Raw genomic sequence first — 25,242 nt, forward strand, 5'->3', positions numbered from 1 at the left:
CAGTAGGTTCAGAGAAGGCAGTTGCCAGCTAGAACTTTCGTTAATTTCAAATTGTGGTCATATAGCTTTTCTTCAGCATGGAATTGCCAGCCGTCACAACAAATCCTCTCTGTCTTGTAGGGTACAACAAACCGATAAATGCCCTACAGCAGTGACATTGCTTTGTAAACAAATAGACAGCTATTGCTTAGTAGCATCTATACAACAGGAAGCATATGCTGAAGAAAAGCTCTACCCTACCAAAATATATGACAGATATAAAACAACAAGGTCATGCTTTATCAGTAATAACAATATGAGAGGTAAAGAATCTGTTCTCTCACAGAAAAAGAAACCTCTGGTGGGTAAATTCTGAAAATGATTTCACTAGCCTTATTATGATTTTACTGCCACTCAGGTTATGCTTTGCTGGGTGGAAATTTAACACATTACCTTTTACTTCAAGTCAAAGAAGGGATGGACAATAAAGTAATGCTACTTGGTAGTCTACTGAATGGCAATAAATGTGTTTGAACTTATTATGTAGCATGGGGTTTATAATCAGATAAGAGTGTTATCTTTGAAATAAATGCTCATTATGATAGATTTTTCTGGATTAGTTCATTTTTTGAGGTCATGAGAAACTGATTGATATTGTCAATGCCAAATTTTTCCAAGACGCAGTTAGTCAGTAAATTAAAAGTAAGGATTAAATCTTGTAACTAATAGACTAGTCAGGAAAAAGGTTTGTGATGTACCTGGTAAGAAAATTTTACAGTAGACTAGCTAGGAAAAAGGTTGTGATGTATTAGGTAAGAATTTTCTACAGTATGGTACTTTTCTAATATTCCATACTTTAAATCATGACCAGAGATGAAAGGTTTGTTTACATCATCAACATGGTAATGTCTGACATAACAAAAATCATGACAATTTATGATAATTGATGAAACATGTATATTTTTCTGTTTTTTCCCCTTAGCACACTGTGTTGATCTTTGAAGAAAAATCTCATCAAGTAGGGAAAGGATTATCAGCAAGATCTGTTTACCATAATCAGTAAGCATGTCGATGAGGACCAAGATCAATGGCTACACTGCCTGGGTAAATCTGCGGCTGATGCCATATGACCACCTACTAAACAATGCTCTAATGGATCTACTCACAGGAACTCACATGAAGTTCCTTCTGGAAAGCATCACTGGTCGAGACATAAAACGACTGGAGAGCTTTGATGAGTAAGATTGATTTTTATTCTTTCTAAATTTCATTCTCATGTATGCTAGTTGTATTCATCATAGAAATCTCCTGTTAGTATTGACCATGTACAGGTGTTGATACATCAAATCTCCTGTTAGTATTGACCATGTACAGGTGTTGATACATCAAATCTCCTGTTAGTATTGACCATGTACAGGTGTTGATACATCAAATCTCCTGTTAATATTGAGCATGTATAGGTGTTGATACATCAAATCTCCTGTTAGTATTAACATATATAGGTGTTGATACATCAAATCTCCTGTTAGTATTGAGCATGTATAGATGTTGATACATCAAATCTCCTGTTAGTATTGAACATATATAGGTATTGACACATTAAATCTCCTGTTAGTATTGAATATGTATAGGTGTTGATACATCAAATCTCCTGTTAGTATTGAACATGTATAGGTGTTGACACATGAAATCTTCTGTTAATATTGAACATACATATATAGGTATTGACACATTAAATCTCCTGTTAGTATTGAATAGGTATAGGTGTTGATACATCAAATCTCCTAATAGTATTGAACATATATAGGCGTTGATACATTAAATCACCTGTTAGTATTGAACATATATAGGTGTTGACAAATTAAATCTCCTGTTAGTATTGAACATTTATAGGTGTTAACACTTTAAATCTTTGTTAATATTTAACATTTATACATGTCGATACATCAGTAATGTTAGAATTAGTATTTTTGACAAGTGTTTTCCTATTAACAAGTTGAGCTGATCTAATTGCAGCCTTTCCCAGCAGCAGAAACAGACACGGGTAGAGTGGGTAGTGGATGAACTGAAGACATGCCAAGTTCTACCAGACGATGTTGTTGTTGACTCTAGACTATTTGCTATGAGGAGTGCAGACCATGTATGTCTTAAGTTTGTTTGATAATAAAAGCAGTCTTCAGAAGCCATATTGTGAATACATTGTGGTATAATCTTGTTTATCTCTGTTGATTTGTCAACAGTATTATGTTCATTATATATCACAATTTCCAACCATATTCCCACAATTTTCATGAGATTTTAGTGTCAAATATCAAAGGTGTCATAGCATTATTTATAATTATCTAAGATTGTTTTTTTTTTTTACTAAAAATCGCTTCAAGTCATAAACAACTGAGAGGATTTTGACCAAATTTAGTTGGAAGCATTCTTAGGGAACGGGGAACTAAGTTAGTATAAATGGTGGGTTTTGGCCCGTATGGGTCTGAGGGGCAGGCCCAAAAAGGGGGAATAATTTATATAAACGGTGGGTCTTAGACCCTTGGGGCAGCAGAGATGGGGCCCAATGGGGAAATAGTGGGAATTCTTTAAAATCCCACTTCTGTAGGAATTATTGGATTTTGCTCATATTTGGTTTGAAGCATTGTTGAAAGAAGGTCAGTCAATGTTGTATAAATTGCGAGTCTCAAGGGCCCCCTAAGGCAGGAGGGGTGGGCCCAAATAGCGGAAATGGAGGAAATTCTTAAAATTCTGTAGGAATGATTTTAATTTTTCCAAATGGTCTGAAGCATTCTTAGGTGAAGGGAAATCATTTTTGTATAAACTGTGGATCTTGGTCTCCTGAGGCCATAGGGGTGGGGCCCTTGTTAGGGAGATATAGCAAATTATTTTAAATCCTATTTCTCCTCTCTTGTTTATGCTAGGTATACATGCTACAGAAATATTTCTATTCTAAAATCAAAATAATTCCTCCATCCATTTGGTTAATATGTAATGAATTGAATTTGATATTTTCCCCATGTTTTATTCTTTTAGACTTAAGATTAGACTGGAACACTTCCTATGTATTTCATCAATACACTGAGTTTGTATCTGTTGCATATTATTGTGTATTAATTGTTGGCAGGTGTTTGATCTGCTGTGGAGATTGATCAGCCATGATATATGGTTTGTGTGGGAGAGGGCTGAATACCTACAACATGTAGACATGGATGTCCTCACACAGATTCCATTCAAAGTAAGAGAGTCAAACAGTCCTGCGATGTGTTGAAATTTGTGACATCATATCATGACTATACTGCCACATCACCAGTAAACAGATAAATTGTCTCTTTCACTTGTGAATAAGTTCAACCTCCAGTTGTGAAATTTACACACAACCTGTCAGCTATGTTTACTGTGCCTCTGTATTAACCTGCCAGTGGTCAGATTAATTATGTAATGATGTAAAAAGTTTTACAGGTTCATAAAATGATGACTCATTGATAAAAAATTTTAATATACAATTATGATCTGTTTGTTTTATTAAGTGGACTCCAGACCCACCCCCTAAAAAGAAGAAAAGCAAGAAGCCTAAGAAATCCTTACTGTCAGGCTTTGGATCTGGATCTGCTGCAGGAGATGACAGTGTAAGCATTCACTTTCCTATCATTTTCTTTCTATCATTTTCTACCAAAAATATTCATAATACTGCTCCATACAGTCATCCAATGTCAAACATAGGAATGAAAGTATCCCCATATTTGTTGAAGGTTTAATTCACATTTTTGTTACAGGTTTAGTTCTAAATAATAATGCAAATTTTTCTTGACATGTAATATGATTTCTAACTGTAGTACTTTTTTTGTATTGTCCTTTATGTTATGTTATACACTGTACTGACCACCTAGTTTATTGATAGATTCTGGTACATTGGATGACCAGTAATAATTACCATGGTAATATTGCTAGTTGATCCAGAATTGCTGATAAACTTAGTCACTTCCTTAAACTGGGAGGTATATATGAATTATACGAATTTACATGACTAAGATTGATTAACTATCTCATATTGTCATAAACATGTCTAGTAACATGTATTTCTTCTAGTTATACAAATTGAAGCAACTTGTCCACACTGTTACACAGAAATTATGAATTTCATAATGAATGATTAAAAGTATTTGTCAGTCAACATGATATAAAAATACCCTAATCATATTTTGATCACACAATAGTTCTGTTGTAACGTATCTACAAAATGAATTAACTTCCTTTGTTAAAAAAGGCTATAACAAAACAAATGATTTCCTATATAAAACACCTATCATGTAATTTTCAAGAGTTGTTGTGCAGGGAATTAGCCCTATGAGTGGTGTGAGTAAGCGATGACATGGAGATGTTTGACAATGAGGTGTGACAGAGACGTGATCAAAAGATGTGGTAGAGAATACAGGATGTGACAGATTGTAACATGAAATGATAGATTGGGACAATATGTGACAGGGGTTATAGTGTGACAGGGTGTACGAGTGTGTGAAAAGAAGTAATGGTTGTGACAGGGTGTGATAGATTGAGATGATATGTGACAGGGGTAATAATGTGACAGGTTGTAACAGAGTGGGATAATTGAGACAATATGTGACAGGAGCAATAGTGTGACAGGCTGTACGAGTGTGTGAAAAGAAGTAATGGTTGTGACAGGGTGTGATAGATTGAGATGATATGTGACAGGGGTAATAATGTGACAGGTTGTAACAGAGTGGGATAATTGAGACAATATGTGACAGGAGCAATAGTGTGACAGGCTGTAAGAGGGTGTGAAAAGAAGTAAAGGGTGTGACAAGATGTGATAGATTGAGACAGGGTGTGACAGGGTGTAATGGTGTGACAGGATGTAACATGTGATAGGATGTAACAGAGAGTAACAGGGTGTGACAAGATGTGATAGATTGAGACAAGGTGTGACAGGGCGTAACAGTGTGAGAGGATGTAACAGAGAGTAACAGGGTGTGACAGGACATAACAGTGCGATAGGATGTAACAGAGAGTAACAGGGTGTGACAAGATGTGATAGATTGAGACAAGGTGTGACAGGGCGTAACGGTGTGAAAGGATGTAACAGAGAGTAACAGGGTGTGACAAGATGTGATAGATTGAGACAAGGTGTGACAGGGCGTAACGGTTTGATAGGATGTAACAGAGAGTAACAGGTTGTGACAGGGGGTAATGGTGTGACAAGACGTAACGGTGTGATAGGATGTAACAGAGAGTAACAGGTTGTGACAGGGGTAAATGGTGTGACAGGACGTAACGGTGTGATAGGATGTGACAGAGAGTAACAGGTTGTGACAGGGTGGTTCTGAATGTGGAATAAATCCTACTACCTTTAAAAATCCTGCTGATTGATGTTCATGTGAAAAGCTATATTTAGATGATGCTTATTGTTATAATTTTGACATTTATTATACATGTATAGAAATGTTTAACTTATATTCCTGTGTAGGGTACTTTAGACTCAATTGATCTGAGTTCACCATCACCAATAATGGTTTGTTACACTTAATGACCTTGTTTTCTGTCACTCTGGGAATGTGGTATTTCATAGTCTGTACACTTCTGAAATGGTCACCTGTTGACTTTTATTGTATCAGATTAATTTTCTCTTAATTTCCTAATGTGGTGATATCATTCTTTTAAATCTGAAACTTTGAACATATACCTGTGATTTAAGATAATTTCTGAATGGGCTATAGGCGTTTCCTAATTTGCTGTTGATGACATTAAAGAAACATGTACCTTTCTTTTCTATAGAATCTGATTTCTACTTGGTATGGGGAATATCTTGGTTGTGTTTGACACAATGTTTTGCTGGGATTGTAGTGTTTGGGGCTTATTAAAGAAACTGCAATGTATTTTATCATTAACACAATGGGGATTGGTATTTCTGTGTGTTTCTTTCTAACAAATGGAACTGTTGAGTAAATCGCTGATTTAATGGACTAACAATTATTGTGGTTTAACAAGATTAGTTAATTGGTTACTTTATTACATATTTACCTGACAGGAGGTAGTCTTTAGATCATGAGGTTAAACTTCAAAGTTAATCATAGACACCAAACAGGAATTATTATGTTAGACGCTCAATATGTGACACATTAAACATGACAGGTATGACAGCAGTACATATATATATGTAGACAAAAGATAAAAAACTTGTCAAGTTTTGCAAGTTTTTAATATCATTTTGATTAGTAACTTTGATGTCAGTTTTTAAATTGTGTTTAACAAATTTGCTTAACCTTGCACAATTTCCTTAGCAGAGAAAATATCTACACCTTTACTTTCTTATAAATACTTTAATTTCTGGCATGCATAACTATGTATAAATTAACTTTTCAGTTGGAGTGTAATTGTCATGTAGATTATTTCATTAAGTGAACTATCTAATATTTTGTGGTTTATCATAAATTAGCATAATTGAGTTGTTTGTGTAGTGATGGTTAGTTGTATAGATTATAGCAACGGTGACTTTTTTACTGATCAACAATTACTTTGATAGTGAAGTACACTGTAAGTCAATTTTATGATAGTGTACCATGGTATTACCAACTTAATTACATTTTGATTACGAATATAAACCAAATATTACCTAATGCTAATAACATTCAATAATAATAATAATGAAGGGCATGTCCTTTTGCACTAAGAAATTCAGCATATAATGTCTGATAATTGATCGCTGTTTTTTAATGATTTTTATACAGTATTTTACCAGGTGTGTAATGATTTTGTAGACAGGTGTGTAATTTTTCATGGAACAGGTGTATGATTTTTTATAGACAGGTGTGTAATTTCTATTGTTTTTTATAGAACAGATGTGACAAATAAATTGGACAACGTGTGATATTTTTATTTCCTTTCTCCAGGCAGATGATGTTATGGATGACTGGGTTAAATACCCTAATGCTGAATGGGTAAAAAATTTCAAAAAGAAGAAAAGGGAAATTGGCAACTACCCTAGTCCTGATGAATGTATCTTGGAAATGGTTAACTACCAACTCAAGGTAAATACACCAGCCACAACAGGACTTTAAGGAATGCAACCTGGAGTGATGACATTCCTTTCAAAATGATAGTCTCCATCTTGAAATTGATAGAACAATTGTTTTTCACAATATGCCAAATGTTTTGGGAGATCTTTTAAAAATACCTTTTGCAGAGAAGTTTATACTGTATTATATTAAGGGACATCTTTCACCTTGGTATCATTGTGATACTATTTTATAAAAAACCCATTTGCTGGATTACAGAAATACGTAAATTTTGATTTGTAGGAATCAATAGAATATTAAGCATTAACACATGCTAATTATTACATAACAAGGTGTTTTTGTCACAATGTTGGATTGATTTGTTTCAGACGACGAGAGATGGAAGAAATCTGAGTTGTCATGTAAGTTATCTCAGTTCAGGGAACAGTGCTTGAAGTGATGATATCACATTTACAAAAAGAATGTATACAGAAAATCATGGCAGATCAAGCTGTAATGAAAGTAATAAGCAGGAATAATAAAGGAATGTTTTGTAACAAAAAATTACCATAGATATTTTATAGAGAGCTCTGTTATTATACTTTAACTGGTAGTATATTTTTTGTCAGGTTTTCATCAATTTGACAGTGATTGAATTAAAAAACAAATTTATCATGTATGTAGTGAGAGAAAAAAAATACCATCATATCTTTTGGTTCACTACTTTCCTGTTACAAAATGTAATATGGCATGTGGTAGACACCTTATTTGTTCAGTGTTATGTATTTTTTAAAGATTTTTATAAACTGGATATTTGTAGGAAGATACACATAACTTGGATATCCGTGGTACTTATAACAGAAAATGGTATGATCTCACCTTAATGTTGTATGTATTTTCAATAATTGCATGCTGTTTATTTGGTGAATTTATTTGATTGGGTAATGCTAGATAACATGAGCTATGTCAGTAGGACATCTTCAGAGATGTGTCAAAACAGATAGTATTACAGGTAAATATGGTACACAGTTTACTTTATACATCATATTTATTAAAATGTGAACTGAGTACGAAGAGGGTTTGTAATCTGTTTCTATTTCAGACAATTGATGACTTTGTCGACAGTAGAGTGTTATGTGCCCTTGTCAATTCTTTTGTACCCAACACATTTACCACTGACCTCCTCCTCAATGACAGGTAAAGAAAATATCAAACAGTATCAAGTGTCCAAAATATACAACCCTATTCATACTTCATGACTTCCTCCCTTCTCGTGCAATATCTGCTTATCAAGAGTACATACTTTGTATCTTGAAATTGTAAATAAATTTCTTGTGCTTACTCAGTTACCATTTTTGCAAAGAATACTTGGATATTTAGCTTTTGATCAATTTTCATGTCACATATATGAATTGAATATTTATATCTGTATCACTCAGTTCACTTAAAGATTGTAAACAGCTTATTGGTACTTGGTTATACATCTAACTTTGCAGCACTGTTTCTGTATCACCACATTCTCAATAACAAAATTGTATGGTATGAAATATTTTCCTGGCTGTTGTATACTGCACTATATTACATGTTGTTGCATGCTGTTTGTAGATGGACCATAAACCTTGCACTGCGTACTGCAGAAAAAATGTTTTATGCAGAAACACCATTTGATTCTGAGGACTTAGTTGAGGTATTGAAATAGAGTTCCTTGATATTGAAATGAATGCCATGTAATGTTTATTTCATAATTTCCTAGTTATGTTTATCTTATTATTTACTAGTTATCTTTATTTCATCATTTTCTAGTAATCATGTATAATCATCATTTTCTTTACCTTACACATTCATATATGTTGAAAGGCAAAGATAATCGTCGGTGCATAGGATGTAATGAGCCATTCACGGTGAAACAACTTTTATCGGACTGCATTGATCTTCTGTTTACTTGATTTGAAACTGTTCAGATTTTTAAAATTCTAGATTATCTGAAAGGTTTTGGTCTATATTATAGGATATGACTCACTATCTTAATCTTTTGTGTTATTGTAACCTTTTCAGACTTTTAGTATTAGTCTTTAACCTTTAAGTTTGTTTGATATTACTTCCTTTTGGATCGCAGTGTCTTTCACCGGTTGATGGCCCTAATAACCTTATATGTGTTGACGGGCTGTTAAGAATGTAATAATATTAATAATCATTCATCATTTTCTAATTATCTTTATTTCCTTATTTCCTAGTTATCTTTATTTTATCATTTCCTACTTATATTTATTTCATCATTTTCTGGATATCATTTATTTCATCAATTCTTAGTTATCTATATTTCATCTATTCCTAGTTATCTTTATTTTATCATTTCCTAGTTGTCTTTAGTTATCATTTATTTCATCATTTCCTTGTTTTCTTTATTTCACCAATTCATATTTATCTTTATTTCATCATTTCCTAGTAATCTTTATTTCATGAATTCCTAGTTATCATTTATTTTATCATTTCCTAGTTGTCTTTATTTCACCGATTCCTAGTAATCTTTATTTCATCAATTCCTAGTTATCTTTATTTCACCAATTCCTAGTTATCTTTATTTCATTATTTTCTAGTTATCTTTATTTCATCTTTTTGTATCTATCTCTATTCATCATTTCCTAGTTATCTTTATTTCATTAATTCCTAGTAATCTTTATTTCATGAATTCCTAGTTATCATTTATTTTATCATTTCCTAGTTGTCTTTATTTCACCAATTCCTAGTAATCTTTATTTCATGAATTCCTAGTTATCTTTATTTCACCAATTCCTAGTTGTCTTTATTTCACCAATTCCTAGTTATCTTTATTTCACCAATTCCTAGTGATCTTTATTTCACCAATTCCTAGTTATCTTTATTTCATCATTTCCTAGTTATCTTTATTTCACCAACGAGTTATCTTTATTTGATTATTTCCTAGTTATCTTTATTTCACCAATTCCTAGTTATCTTTATTTCACCAATTCCTAGTTATCTTTATTTCATTATTTCCTAGTTATCTTTATTTCACCAATTCCTAGTTGTCTTTATTTCACCAATTCCTAGTAATCTTTATTTCACCAATTCCTAGTTATCTTTATTTCACCAATTCCTAGTAATCTTTATTTCACCAATTCCTAGTTATCTTTATTTCATCATTTCCTAGTTATCTTTATTTCACCAATTCCTAGTTATCTTTATTTCATGATTTCCTAGTTATCTTTATTTCACCAATTCCTAGTTATCTTTATTTCACCAATTCCTAGTTATCTTTATTTCACCAATTCCTAGTTATCTTTATTTCATTATTTCCTAGTTATCTTTATTTCACCAATTCCTAGTTGTCTTTATTTCACCAATTCCTAGTAGTCTTTATTTCACCAATTCCTAGTTATCTTTATTTCACCAATTCCTAGTAATCTTTATTTCACCAATTCCTAGTTATCTTTATTTCACCAATTCCTAGTTGTCTTTATTTCACCAATTCCTAGTTATCTTTATTTCACCAATTCCTAGTAATCTTTATTTCACCAATTCCTAGTTATCTTTATTTCATCATTTCCTAGTTATCTTTATTTCACCAATTCCTAGTTATCTTTATTTCATTATTTCCTAGTTATCTTTATTTCACCAATTCCTAGTAATCTTTATTTCACCAATTCCTAGTTATCTTTATTTCACCAATTCCTAGTTATCTTTATTTCATTATTTCCTAGTTATCTTTATTTCACCAATTCCTAGTTGTCTTTATTTCACCAATTCCTAGTAGTCTGTATTTCACCAATTCCTAGTTATCTTTATTTCACCAATTCCTAGTAATCTTTATTTCACCAATTCCTAGTTATCTTTATTTCATCATTTCCTAGTTATCTTTATTTCATCATTTCCTAGTTATCTTTATTTCACCAATTCCTAGTTATCTTTATTTCATTATTTCCTAGTTATCTTTATTTCACCAATTCCTAGTTATCTTTATTTCACCAATTCCTAGTTATCTTTATTTCACCAATTCCTAGTTATCTTTATTTCATTATTTCCTAGTTATCTTTATTTCATCATTTCCTAGTTATCTTTATTTCATTATTTTCTAGTTATCTTTATTTTATCTTTTTGTATCTATCTCTATTTCATCATTTTCTAGTAATCTTTTAAGTGGATAATTGACAGAATTGTTGCATCAATGATTTATACATTAATTAGCAGTATTAAGATATGTCTTATCACAAGACAAAACATATGTATCAACTTTATGACCTTATAAAGAGGTATTAATTGTTTCACCTGGCAGAAGGACAAGCTATAATATCATTAGTCCAATTAACTTCTTATTTGCTTTTAATTATATTTATATGATGGCCATGTTTCTAGGCTGATCCAACAGCAGTGTGTGCTTATTTCTGTTTTTTCCTGATGATGGCATACAAATACCGCCAATGTAAGGCTGCTGTTAGCCGTGTAGTAAGTATGCATCGTGTCCTGTTATGAATCATGGTCATATCTTGAGAGCCTTACATTAGGTTCTGAATTAATTATTAAATATTTTGGAGGGGGTTCAGTGATGAGCATGATCAGTATCTTGTAATCTCCATCAAATAAACCGGTAAATGTTTATCAAGGTGTTAAAATGTATGCATTGTTAATCAAATTAACAGATTGATTCAGCTTAAACATTTGAATGTACACCAAGATATCACTAACATATCAGGAGAAATGGTTCTTATAAGGGAGATAACTTGGGAACATGTATTTGATTGTGACTTAGCACTAACAGATACAGGTACATGTATTTGAGTATGACTTAGCAGTAACTGATAGGGGTACATGTATTTAATGATGACTGAGCAGTAACTGATAGGGGTACATGTATTTGATGGTGACTTAGCAGTAACTGATAGGGGTACATGTATTTAATGATGACTGAGCAGTAACTGATAGGAGTACATGTATTTGATGGTGACATATCAGTAACTGATAGGGGTACATGTATTTGATGGTGACTTAGCAGTAACTGATAGGAGTACATGTATTTGATGGAGACTTAGCAGTAACTGATAGGGGTACATGTATTTGCTGGTGAATGAGCTGTAGCTGATAGAAGAAGATACAAATTGACTGAGAACATTTCTTGTTTTATCCAGGATTACATCAGCATGTTGATCAGGGAGTGTAATCATGAGATTAGTAAGTTCCCAGCTATTGTATCAAACATGCAGGAACTCCAGCGTAGGAAGGAGGTGAAGACTGAGATAGAACAACACAAACAAGGTAGGTATTCTTACAGCTACAGCAGGTCTCTTTATTTCACAAACAAGGTAGATATTCTTAAAGCTACAGCAGGACTCTTTATTTCACAAACAAGGTAGATATTCTTAAAGCTACAGCAGGTCTCTTTATTTCACAAACAAGGTAGATATTCTTAAAGCTACAGCAGGACTCTTTATTTCACAAACAAGGTAGATATTCTTAAAGCTACAGCAGGTCTCTTTATTTCACAAACAAGGTAGATATTCTTAAAGCTACAGCAGGTCTCTTTATTTCACAAACAAGGTAGATATTCTTAAAGCTACAGCAGGTCTCTTTATTTCATTTGTTGCACATGTTAAGTTTAGAGGCTGATTTGAAGAATAAGACCAATAACTAAAAATCTTACAGCTGTTTGCAGCTATTGCAGATTGCTTCTGTCTCTTTTTCAGATTTAGAAAGTAGTTATATTTTTGACATTTGTAGAGAGTTGCAATATCCTTTTTGACTTTTCAAAAGTTTTTCATTGTTATGAAATTTATTGATCAATGTCCAATAAGTTGTGCATGGTCATTTTGTCATTGTTGCTCAGTATTTGTCTTTTTCAAAGGAATACACACTCAATTAAAATTTAATTATGAATTCTATGCTTTACGCCAGCCATTTTATTAGGATTGGCAATGGTGTACCCCATGTCTATCACATCTCATTCAGAATCATTATCATATCTTGAGAATCTCTCAACAGATTTGGTTCATGTATACCAATGAGTATCATAACATCAAGTCCTACACCTTATCAAGGTGGTCATTTTACAAAATTAAAGGGTCTAATTCCTATTTAACACCTTTTGCACTTTCATCAAGCATTGCTACTGGATATGTGTGGTGTACTACCGAAAGCCTCTATCCCTACTGTGGTGTACTACCGAAAGCCACTATCCCTACTGTGGTGTACTACCGAAAGCCTCTATCCCTACTGTGGTGTACTACTGAAAGCCTCTATCCCTACTGTGGTGTACTACTGAAAGCCTCTATCCCTACTGTGGTGTACTACCGAAAGTTGCAATATCCTTTTTGACTTTTCAAAAGTTTTTCATTGTTATGAAATTTATTGATCAATGTCCAATAAGTTGTGCATGGTCATTTTGTCATTGTTGCTCAGTATTTGTCTTTTTCAAAGGAATACACACTCAATTAAAATTTAATTATGAATTCTATGCTTTACGCCAGCCATTTTATTAGGATTGGCAATGGTGTACCCCATGTCTATCACATCTCATTCAGAATCATTATCATATCTTGAGAATCTCTCAACAGATTTGGTTCATGTATACCAATGAGTATCATAACATCAAGTCCTACACCTTATCAAGGTGGTCATTTTACAAAATTAAAGGGTCTAATTCCTATTTAACACCTTTTGCACTTTCATCAAGCATTGCTACTGGATATGTACATGGAACCAGGAACATTCACGTCCGACAGACATATTCTATGATGTTTTTATTAACAGGTTATGGTTACTGGAAAATCTTCAGTAAAGGGATATTTTTACCTTTACTTAAATTAATTATCTTTATCAAAGACTATAATTTCTAACACTATATATTTTTCACAGCTCTGGAGAAGTTCAATAGCCGTTTTGATATTCCCTACTGTAAGAAGTGGTTAAACCATGTGGAATTTGTACAGAATGAGGTATGTATATTCCTCTGTTATACAGAGATTGAAGACACACTGAATGATAAATAATTCTCTATCCCTACTGTGGTGTACTACCGAAAGCCTCTATCCCTACTGTGGTGTACTACCGAAAGCCTCTATCCCTACTGTGGTGTACTACCAGAAGCCTCTATCCCTACTGTGGTATACTACCGAAAGCCTCTATCCCTACTGTGGTATACTACCGAAAGCCTCTATCCCTACTGTGGTGTACTACCGAAAGCCTCTATCCCTACTGTGGTGTACTACCGAAAGCCTCTATCCCTACTGTGGTGTACTACCGAAAGCCTCTATCCCTACTGTGGTGTACTACCGAAAGCCTCTATCCCTACTGTGGTGTACTACCGAAAGCCACTATCCCTACTGTGGTGTACTACCGAAAGCCTCTATCCCTACTGTGGTGTACTACTGAAAGCCTCTATCCCTACTGTGGTGTACTACTGAAAGCCTCTATCCCTACTGTGGTGTACTACCGAAAGCTGCTTGTTTTAACTATATAATTCACTCATGAATCTCTATCAAATATGAAGTTGAACAAGGATCAATCTTCTAGTGACTTCATTTCACAAGCAGAAAGCACTGCGTGATATTATTTGACATTTAACTCTTGAACAAAATAATAACTATAGAGATTTTATTTCCAATGAATTTTACCACTTTTTGGTAAACAAAACAAAGTATTATGATGTGCTGTCATGAATTTTTTATCTTTTGTTAGGTGAATAAATTCTCTTTGTACATCTGGTTGTTATGTGACTGAATTCTCTGTGTAGATCATGTTATCATGACACTGAATATGCTGTGTAGGTCCTGTTGTTATGTGACTGAACTCTCTGTGAAGGTTCTGTGTAGATCATGTTATCATGAAACTGAATTTTCTGTGTAGGCCCTGTTGTTATGTGACTGAATTCTCTGTGTAGGTCCTGTTGTTATGTGACTGAATTCTCTGTGTAGGCCCTGTTGTTATGTAACTGAATTCTCTCTGTAGGTGAGGAGACAAATCAGAGAGAAGATGAAGAGTCGGTTTGACATGATAACTGCCCCACGCAACATCACAGTGAATGACATGTGTCTATCATGTGTTATCAACCTGGTTAGTATGATGAAATACCAACTGATACAAATCTTTACCTGTGTGATTAGTGTTTGTACATAAACTGTATACTGAAATTCATACAGCTTTCACATATATGAGCTGTATTGGATTTGCATAAAAAAATGTTTGATATCTTCTTGTATGATATAACTGTATGTAAAACATTGATGGGTAAGTGTATGTGTTTGTATGTGTGGTAAAAAGAGAGGAATAGATTGAACGCAGCACCTCACAAAAAGTTTGATCGCCATAACCTTCTAGCACACCTGAGACAAAGTCTAATTGTTACCTATGACAATACCCATTTGTCTACCGTTTTGAGTCGTCCGTCTATAATTTTTTTTACATTTTTGACTTCTGGAAAACCCCTGAACCGATTTCATTGAATCTTGGTAGAAACCTTCCATGGCCAAAGATTAACCAATAATGTAAGGGAGGGAGTAAATAGACTATTATTTATACAGGAAAATTACATTTGTTTGATTTCTTTTAGAAATAGATCAGACTTAGTTAGATTTATTAGCATCTGATGACAGTTTGATGTTATGCTCATAATGACTCTGGCTAACCCCCAGGAGCTGATGGATGAGGCCAAAAAGACTAAAATTGACCAAAATTTCAAAAATCTTCTTTATGGTAGAATCAAATACTCTTCGTGTATGGAAGGGTCTTAAGGTAAAACTATTCTGTTCCTGTACAAATAGCATTTCTCATTTTCTCTTCTCTGTACCACACATTCATTCCAATTGTTTCAGTTTTTTATTTCCTCTGGTGACTTTTAAGCCCCTGGGCCGCTTGTTGGTGTAAAACAGAAAATCTATTGAGAGATGTCAGATTCCTCATAGAAATTGCCTTTGATGTACCAAACATTGATAAATGTTGTTTTTGTTTTTCAGACACTCACAAATGGCTCAGGATTTTACTTAGCAAGCAATAAGGAAGTTTTGGGTGATGGAAGGAAAGTTGTCCTGAGAGCCAAAGAAACTGGGGACTTCATTGACGATTTCAGTACTGGACGTTCCCGAGGTTACTATACATCAAGATTATCAATAATTAAAATTATTTTCTTTCCAATAAATTTTTCAGGTCATCTGTGTGATATATTCCCAGGGTGTTCTGGAATAGGATTTAAGGGAAACAAATTTGTGTATTCTGTGTCAGTTAAAGTTTCACGACCTCTAATGATTGAATACTTGTCTGCAGTGTCCCACGATATATTGTACATATAGGCATATAGATGGATAGCATCAAAATTTATTTAACCCAGATTCATAATAAGTGTATGTAATTTTGTTGAAAGTATCTACAACCATTTAAAATAGATTAGATTTCTGCATGTTTGCAGATTTTTTCTGTCACAAAGCAAAAATGTTTTTCCTAGCTGATCGCAATTATAGACAGATAGATTAAATCAGTAATTTAGATACTGTGGATGTGGACTTAATCCTGTATAAACAATTATTATACTTTATTGTATTTATTCTAAGGCTTCAAGTATGACAATCTGTTCATTGTTCAGCTTAATCAGTATGCCATATAGAGCATTAGGTATACCTGTGCATCCCGAATAAATTGTATGAAAACAATCTGTTGTATTATACAAGCAGTAGGTGTATGTTAGTTACATGAAGAAGGTGTATTTATATTGAGTATGCATTAATTCCAAGATAAAAGTTTGATTTTTAATTGCTTATACTCCGAGTGCTTTAAAAAAACTTTTTCAATGCAAATTACTACACAAAGGCATTCAGTAGTCTTGTCATTTAGAAATAATGTTCTAAATGTTAAGATATTTGTTTGAACATTTGTGGTATCAATGGCATGGAGTAGGTGACCTTGATGTTCCTTAATGTTGTTTTTTGTTACTTTCAGGGCCGACTGTCAGAGAAATTTTAAAGGTAGCTGATGCTGGTGTAGTGGAACTTTACCCTGATAATTACCCAGAGATTGAGGTACTAAAATTGTACATCTTGTTGGTGTAGAAACAGAAATTTATATTACTACTGTCGTGAATCGTTTATCAGTGTAACAGATTTTGAATGTTCTCCCTTTGAACTTAAGTACTATACAACTCGCTGTGTAGAATATAATACCTGATCAGTGTACAACTGTTCATTCAATATGTTACATGTGAAATCAGTTGGTATTGGTGAAAAATTTATCTTTTACAGGGTATTCAGCATACACGAATGTAGTTGAACCTATCGTAAAGAAGACTTGTATATATATATAATGAATACCTGTGTTAAGGCCATTTTAGTACAAGTCAAATTAATTGAATATCTATATAAAGACATTTGTCTGTAAAGCATACTTTTCTTTGTGACCTTTTGACCTTTATAAACAGATTGATTGTATCTGGTGTGCTTTTGAGTATGAGCAGCCCCATCCACCTACCAATGTCAGACAATTACCAGAGACCAGTGATAAATACAGACCAGAGAACACCATTCCATACCCCTGTTATTTCCCTTACAGATCTTTGTTGAATCCCAGAGTCGGAACAAGCTCCTGAAGGCAGGCACTGTGTTCCTGTATCAGGTCTTCCCTGGTAACACCACCACCTGGCAGAGACTCTTCATCAAGTCAGCTCGAGAGAATGAGTTTGAGACTGTTCAAAAGATGATTGTATTCTTCCAAAGTAATCCATCCTTCATCAATGCTAAAGAACCAAAAACTGGGAACACTGCTCTTCATTGGGCCTGTAGGAATGGTCTATTTGTAAGTAAAGGCTAAACTCACCCTTCAACCTCCATGTATACAGCCAGCTGATATTTTACTCAACCTCTGGAAATATAGTGAGCAGTCACTTGTTATAAAATCAAAAACCCTCCACAAATATATCACCTATTATGATACCCACCCTCCACAAATATATCACCTATTATGATACCCACCCTCCACAAATATATCACCTGTTATGATACCCACCCTCCACAAATATATCACCTATTATGATATCCACCCTCCACAAATATATCACCTGTTATGATACCCACCCTCAACAAATTACAGAAGTAAGCTATTATAATACCCACCCTCCACAAATTACAGAAGTAAGCTATTATAATACCCACCCTCCACAAATTACAGAAGGAAGCTGATATAATACCCACCCTCCACAAATTACAGAAGGAAGCTGATATAATACCCACCCTCCACAAATTACAGAAGGAAGCTGTTATAATACCCACCCTCCACAAATTACAGAAGGAAGCTGTTATAATACCCACCCTCCACAAATTACAGAAGGAAGCTGTTATAATACTCACCTTCCACAAATTACAGAAGGAAGCTGTTATCATACCTACCCTCCACAAATAAGTCACCTGTTTTGAATCTCACTGTACAGAGATAAGTCACCTGTTTTAATACCCAACTTTTACAAATAAGTTGCCTGTTATAAGACCATCTGCACAAATATATCACCTGTGGTTACGCCTGACTTTCAATGTATGTAAACACTAAATACAGTGAAAGTAATCGTCATTACTGAAGGCTGTTAGTTCCTACACTTAAGGGATTACAAGGTTGCTTCTGTAAAACAACATGGCCTGTCACACAGATCTTCCTACTGAGCCAAAGAAGCATGCTCTGTTGGTGAAGTGACAGAGTCTGTTTAAACGCTATCTACAAGCCTCAATGAACTGCTACCTGTTGATAGTAAAAAGTTTATGAAAAAGAAAATTCTCCAACAAATTTAGCTTACATATCATCACAATAGGGTAACAAGGTCTTCAATTGATTACATTGTCATTAAAGTTAACAAGACTAATATTACTGCAGACAACTTTTTGTTATTAGAATTACTATCAAATGTATGTACTGGTATGTAATTCCTTTATATTCTTTATTTCATTCACACAGGACATGGTGTGCCTGCTGCTGGAGAATGGAGCCAATGTGGACTCAAAGAATTCTAATAAGAGTACCCCACTGTTTGCTGCCATCGAGGGATTACACAGGAAAATTTGCCATGTGAGTCTGTTTAATGATCAAAATAGTTATATAAGGTTCTTGGAGTTATTTAGTTTTTTTTTTATCAGATTTGATATCATCATACCATACTATATTTGCCATAATTATTGCCCAAGACACCTAAAAAATGGTTGTAAAGGGGGCACTTGTTAGGATAACAATACAAAAGTTCTAGACAAAAAATTTAGTAACGGTATTATAAATTAGTTAATAGATAATATCAACATCACTTATCAGTTTTTACATTATCTTTGATTTAAATTATCTTTCTCTTATACCTATTCATATGACAGAATTCTACAATTCTTATCATAAATTCTCATTACATTCTCTTTTACCAAACTTTGATATCACAGCATGATCAATGTCATCTTGGTTAATTCTTGAGTTTAAAATTGTCTGAGAGATCTTTCAAATTATATTACACAAATGAATGAAGAGTGTCATTATAACACCAGACAAGTTTCATCTTTAGTTCTATACCTACTGATTTCTAATTGTTGTTCCATTTTACAGCTGCTGATCGAATGGGGCTGTGATGTTCATTGCAAGAATGTCAAAAATCTGACTCCATTTGAGATGATAAAAAATGATGAGTTCAAACACTACCTGATAGGTATGCTTGTAATGTATTTTGTTTCTACCACAATATCAGTTTCCTGTTCAGTTTTTGATAAATACTTTATAATTGTTTACTTTGTTGGGCTAATATTTGCGGGCTGTCCCAGTTAGGACCGGTTATCAGCAATTTACTTTTGTCTGTAACAGTTTACATGAAAGCATGTTAATAAATTAGTGTTTGGTATAGACAGGTGTCTAATGTCTATTCTCTTAGATATGATTCACTGTAAAAACATTTCACACTGTCTTTAATGACTATGAATGTAGTGAAATCAAATTCCTGAGAATATTTCCAAGTGTAGAGTATAATATTTCCAAAGAAAAAAAAAAGTTTCCTTTTTATTTGAATGGTTTCAAGTAACCATGAGCTAATAATGTACCCTTTGCGCCCCATTCCAAAACTTAAAGGTTTTTAGGGTAAAGATTTTGAAAGCCTGCTAAGTTCATTAGTCTGCATCTCACACCTTTTTATTAAGTAAACAATCATTAAAGATTGAAGATTCCCTGACAATAATTGAATTCTTTTGTTTTTTAATTTTTTATGAAATTCACCATATCTTGAGGTAAGGTTTTGAAAGTTAGGTGTCTTAATTTCAGAAGTATACATCCAACATCCCTCCTATTTCATTGATACAATAATTCAATGTTTTATAATGTCAGTTTCCAGCAATCATTGAGTGTATTTATTTTGTTTTTATGCTTTTGATAGTAACTCCACTTGAATGAGGTATTACAGCTAAAACATTTTTTTTTTTGCACAGAGTTATATGGACACTATTCTGAAATTGTACCAAAGATCATGGAAGGTGACAAGGCGTTGTTAGATGATGTCATACACAAGCATGCTATCAAACAGAAACAGTTTTGTAGCCTCCGCAGTAGGTAAGTACTCTGCCATATTATGGCACTTAGCATTTATTGCTGTATGTGAGGAACAGTTTGTTCAACCCCACATCTTAAAATCATGTAAGCCAACTTTAACATTAAACTTTAGTTATGTTTTATTTTTACACACTTGGACAGCATCCTATTGTAGAGAATAAGATTTTTCTTCAAAACAATGTTACAGGTGTTATTACAATATCTATAATGAAGTTATCTAATCACTGTAGTCTATACCTGTATAGGTTCCTATAAACAAAAGATTCATAATAATAATATTATTTGAATGTTCAGATATTTAGATAAATTCATAAATTTGGATCACCAGGTGTATCAACGGAAGCACCCTATTGCACACAGCTGCCTATTACGGTAACGTGGCAGCTGTCAAGGAACTCATGCAGCTGAGAGTAGATGTAAACATCCGAGACTATAAGGGTGCTACTGCTCTCCACCGAGCCCGAAACAAAGACATCTTAGAGGTAAGTCTAACACAGTAAACAATTATTAGAGAATTTCATTTTGTTTGTACATTTAATTAAAAATTTTAATGTTGTATAAACATTGATTTAAAAAATGTGGAATGTCAAAATGCATGTGGAGAGGTTTATGGCGTCACAAATCCTTTAACATACAGGATGAACAATTTTTTGAATTATATGATTTGTCAGGTGTTGTTGGAGTCAGGGGCCAGTGTTGATGCTGAGGATGGAGAGGCTAATACTCCGCTCCATGTCAAGTGTTATGGAGAAACAAATGCTCCATCAGAAATAGCATCAATAGAAGTACTGCTTGCCAGGAATGCCAACCTTGCCAGAAGAAATATCAGGGTAAGTAAGACATATTGCGGTTTGTTCTTGAAATAGTATCAAAATAATTAAGGCACAAAGTGATTTGTATAAAAAAAAGAAATATCCAGGTTACTGTGATATATTATTCTAGTAATTGGTTTGTGAAGAAATTTCCTGCTACTGAAATTCAGCACTGGGATTTGTTTCTGAAAAAAATATCCACATAATCAATATACATTGTGATTGATTCCTGAAATAATAGCCAGGTAACTAAGACATACTGTGATTATTTCCTGTATTGTTTTATTCTGTCTGCTGTCTGTAAAAACAAAAATGCTGGAATAATTTATTCTTACTAATACTGTTACAGGAATTAGCCCAGTCATATATGTTGCTTTTCAGAAAAAACACAAACCAATATTATTTTATTATCCTGTTATAAGCCAACCAGGATGCAATAAGCAAGAAGTAATATGTTGACATCACAGCTTAATGCAAGATAGAAACAGACATCTATTGTATAATGATACCTGATTATTTAGTACTTATTTATAGATGTACATTTCCTAAAATCTCACACGCTAGCTAGTGGATTACATGTCAAATTATATCTTTGTTGAAGATTAAATGATGCAGAGATGAAGACTCAGAATTTTGACTTAAATTTATGTTTCAGGGCCTTCTCCCCATACATTGTTGTGCCATGCAGGGCCGTGTGGATGTGATTCGTCTGATGGTACGAGCCGACACTGAGAACAACATCTCGAAGGCCATCTCTGCAGAGGATGATAAAAAGCCACCTAGTCTGTTACATTTAGCTATTGCCAATGATTTCATAGAATGTGCAAAATGGTATGTTTGTTACAGATCTCTACTAATCTGTTATATATCAGATCATACATAAGTTTACATTTTTCATGTGATTTACTTTAACAAGTTTTTATTTTAGAGAGACTTTAGTGAGCAAAATGAAAAGTTTGTGATTGTTATCTGATATCACATATAAAATGGAAGTATTATTAGATCTTTTTACACATGATCAATTATTTTGATAAATATTGGTGAAAACATAGATATCCATGTCACACTTAAAGTCCTCTCTGCTTTGTGTCTTACATCTGCATTGTGATGTCCCAGTGTAATCTGCAAACATGTGATATAATTTCATTATCTAAACCTAACCACACAATAGATTATATTACATGGGATAATACACAAATTTATCACATGGATATATTTGCTAAGAATTGGCTATTATGTGTTAAATATGTCATTCATTTTCATCTCCTAACTCTGATTATTGCAACTGTTCACTGTAATGGGCCAGAAAATTGTGACATGTCAAAAACGTATGTATGCAAATGAAAGAATTTCAGCACAGGTGTGAACTTCCATTTCATTCCTGATCTATAGAAAAAGCCTTATTTCTAATTCTAATTTTAGCTCATTAGAGACTTATTGAGATGGAAATGTTTGTTTCATTAATCAGCAACAAAAAGGAAACAAATGTTACAAGTCTTCTAATCACATAACCAACCATGATTTACAACATTGGGTCTTTCTTTCAAATCAGTTTTCTTGGTGAGGTCTTAAAGGTATTTTATTTCAGTACTGTTTCTTATGACGGTGTACAATTATACCTATGGTACCATAAAGCATGAAGCAATGTTAGAATTGTTGTTTGTTTGTCCTTAGGTTGTCTACCAATGGTTTCTACTTCAAAAAAAGGGAACAGGACATCCTACTACGACGAATTATCACAGAACAGATCACACTGTAAGTAATGTTTCCTTACAAATCATAGAAACCTAGAAACTCATTGTTATCATCGGATACAGTGTGATTCATTTACTCGTTATTCATTTTGAAAAGCTTAAGTGTAGTTTTGATTTCCAGATTGAGATTTTGATAAATAAATATATGTCTTTATGAGAAAAAAGTATGCGCTAGAACCTACCATCTATTTAGCAATAAGTTTGTGTCTAGTATTAAGCCAACTCACATCTGTTGCATTTTCAGTAAAAAATACTATTGCAATAGATCATAATAGAAAATACAGAACATGCTATGACCACTGCCAGACATTACTTGAATGTGTTGTTACCCACTGTCACACATTACCTGTGTTGTTACCCACTGTCATGCATCACCTGTGTGGTTACCCACTGTCATGCATCACCTGTGTTGTTACCCATGGTCACACATCACCTGTGTTGTTACTCACTGTCACGCATCACCTGTGTTGTTACCCATGGTCACACATCACCTGTCTTGTTACCCTCGGTCACGCATCACCTGTCTTGTTACTCACTGCCAGAAATCTTTGGCGTGTGTTGTTTCCTCCTATCATACATGACCTGTGTCGATACTTACTGTCTCATATCATCACCCAGAGACGGGTAGACATTTACTGCCTTGTTACATTATCTACATCAACTACATCCACAACAATCAAACCTGGATATGTTACAGAATAAATGTGATACATGTGTATTTTCTCCACAGTAACGACAGAGAAGAAGCAGTGAAGTTTCTATTGGAAAATGAAGCAGACCCGAGTCCTCGATATCCTGGAGGAAATACGTAAGTATTTCTTTGTTAGATTTTACACTTATGGTTATCTGAATGGAAGTGATATGTCTGCAATCAGAGACCTGTAAAATAGATACAGGTAAGAGTGACACGTATCTTATGTTACCTGTCAAGTGACAATTGTAAAGAAATATATTGGTACATTATCTTTAGTCACTGAAAGAAACAGACAATGAAATAAGAAATCTCAGCAGAAAATTGTCACTGTGACCTGTTATATTCTTGTTAGGTGTCTACATTATGCTGCTGGCCTGACTGGATCATCAGAGGTCCTTGAGCTGTTGCTTGACCATGGAGCAGAGGTGGACCCAGTTGATGACAATGGCTGCACGCCATTGTTTTTTGCCACGCAAGCTAACAACCAGGTTGCTGCTTGTGTCCTCATAGAGCAGAATGCCAATGTCAGACATAAAAATAGCCAGGGTATGTCGTCCTACTAACTGATCAGTTAAAGAAAGTGATTTAAATCAGAAAGATACCACGTAAATACAATTTTACAGGTGGATTTTAAATCCAAACCATGAACCTTGAAATTGAAAATACATGCTTATAATTATGTACTTAATACAAAAGTCGTGTCCTATGTATTTTGGTTCTCTCAGGTTTGACAGCATTTGATTACATCGTTGATTTTGAGGAGTGGATTGAGTGTGGATACTTCACAGATGAGATCAATGCCAGACTCAAAGGTAAGTTAAAGCCCCCCTCATTGTCTGTCATCGTTATTACTTTTCAATTCTAGGGATTGAACCTAGAACTGCTGGTTTACTAGTAAATGCCTCCACAATGAATGAATCCCAGGACCTACTTACTAGACTAATATACTGATGTAGGGGGTGGAAGGCGGCTAATCTGTCAGAAGTTTGATTATTTCATGCTTTTTATTTTATATTGCATAAATTATCTTTTATTAATTTCTACGCCTATGTCATTAATAAATCGTAATTCAGTTAGATTTGTTACTTATTTGTTTTAAGATATAACAAGGTACAGCCTCAGTTATAGTGAATAAAATTATTGTGACCTGCAATCTGAATTATACTTGTAGCTTACAGTCTGAAGCATGCCAGAGACCTTATCAGGGCTATATCAAAGAAGGTGAAACCCAACCAACTTCATAGTTTCCAGGATATGAGGATGAGATCAGGACTGTCCACACGTTCGTTCCAACCCACTACCAGCAACACGATCTCTAACTCTCATTTCTCTAGCCAGCTTCCCTCTATCCGCCGAGCTTCAGTCTCTACTGGCTACTTCAAAAATTGATCATTTCCCAAACTGACCTCCTGCTGGTGTTTTCCTTATTTGACCTCTAGCTGGTGACA

At 33.9% G+C, this 25,242-nt stretch overlaps 1 protein-coding gene across 1 annotated transcript; it reads left to right on the top strand.

The window, feature by feature from the left end:
- Positions 1–1,044: 1,044 nt before the first annotated feature.
- On the top strand, positions 1,045–25,242 carry LOC132559772 (uncharacterized). Its single transcript, XM_060224398.1, has 27 exons — positions 1,045–1,217; positions 1,996–2,119; positions 3,104–3,214; positions 3,507–3,605; positions 5,462–5,506; positions 6,885–7,022; positions 7,379–7,411; positions 8,092–8,186; positions 8,595–8,676; positions 11,361–11,450; positions 12,131–12,257; positions 13,854–13,933; positions 14,946–15,050; positions 15,950–16,079; positions 16,926–17,005; positions 17,532–17,774; positions 18,921–19,031; positions 19,548–19,647; positions 20,414–20,534; positions 20,863–21,016; positions 21,206–21,364; positions 22,002–22,177; positions 23,021–23,101; positions 23,831–23,908; positions 24,147–24,340; positions 24,520–24,606; positions 24,966–25,242. Exons 1-27 carry the CDS (start codon positions 1,045–1,047, stop codon positions 25,181–25,183), a joined length of 3,234 nt encoding a protein of 1,077 aa, XP_060080381.1. The 3' UTR covers positions 25,184–25,242.

This window comes from Ylistrum balloti, unplaced genomic scaffold (assembly GCF_031769215.1).
Source record: "Ylistrum balloti isolate Yb309-2 unplaced genomic scaffold, AGI_CSIRO_Ybal_v1 Utg370964, whole genome shotgun sequence".
In the NCBI taxonomy this organism is placed as follows: Eukaryota; Metazoa; Mollusca; class Bivalvia; order Pectinida; family Pectinidae; genus Ylistrum; species Ylistrum balloti.

Excerpts from the sequence above, each read along its gene's own strand:
- LOC132559772 (XM_060224398.1), top strand. The coding sequence starts at position 1,045 with ATGTCGATGAGGACCAAGATCAATGGCTACACTGCCTGGGTAAATCTG. Across the intron at positions 8,187-8,594 it reads GACCTCCTCCTCAATGACAG|ATGGACCATAAACCTTGCAC; the intron begins GTAAAGAAAATA and ends TGCTGTTTGTAG. Across the intron at positions 11,451-12,130 it reads AGGCTGCTGTTAGCCGTGTA|GATTACATCAGCATGTTGAT; the intron begins GTAAGTATGCAT and ends TGTTTTATCCAG.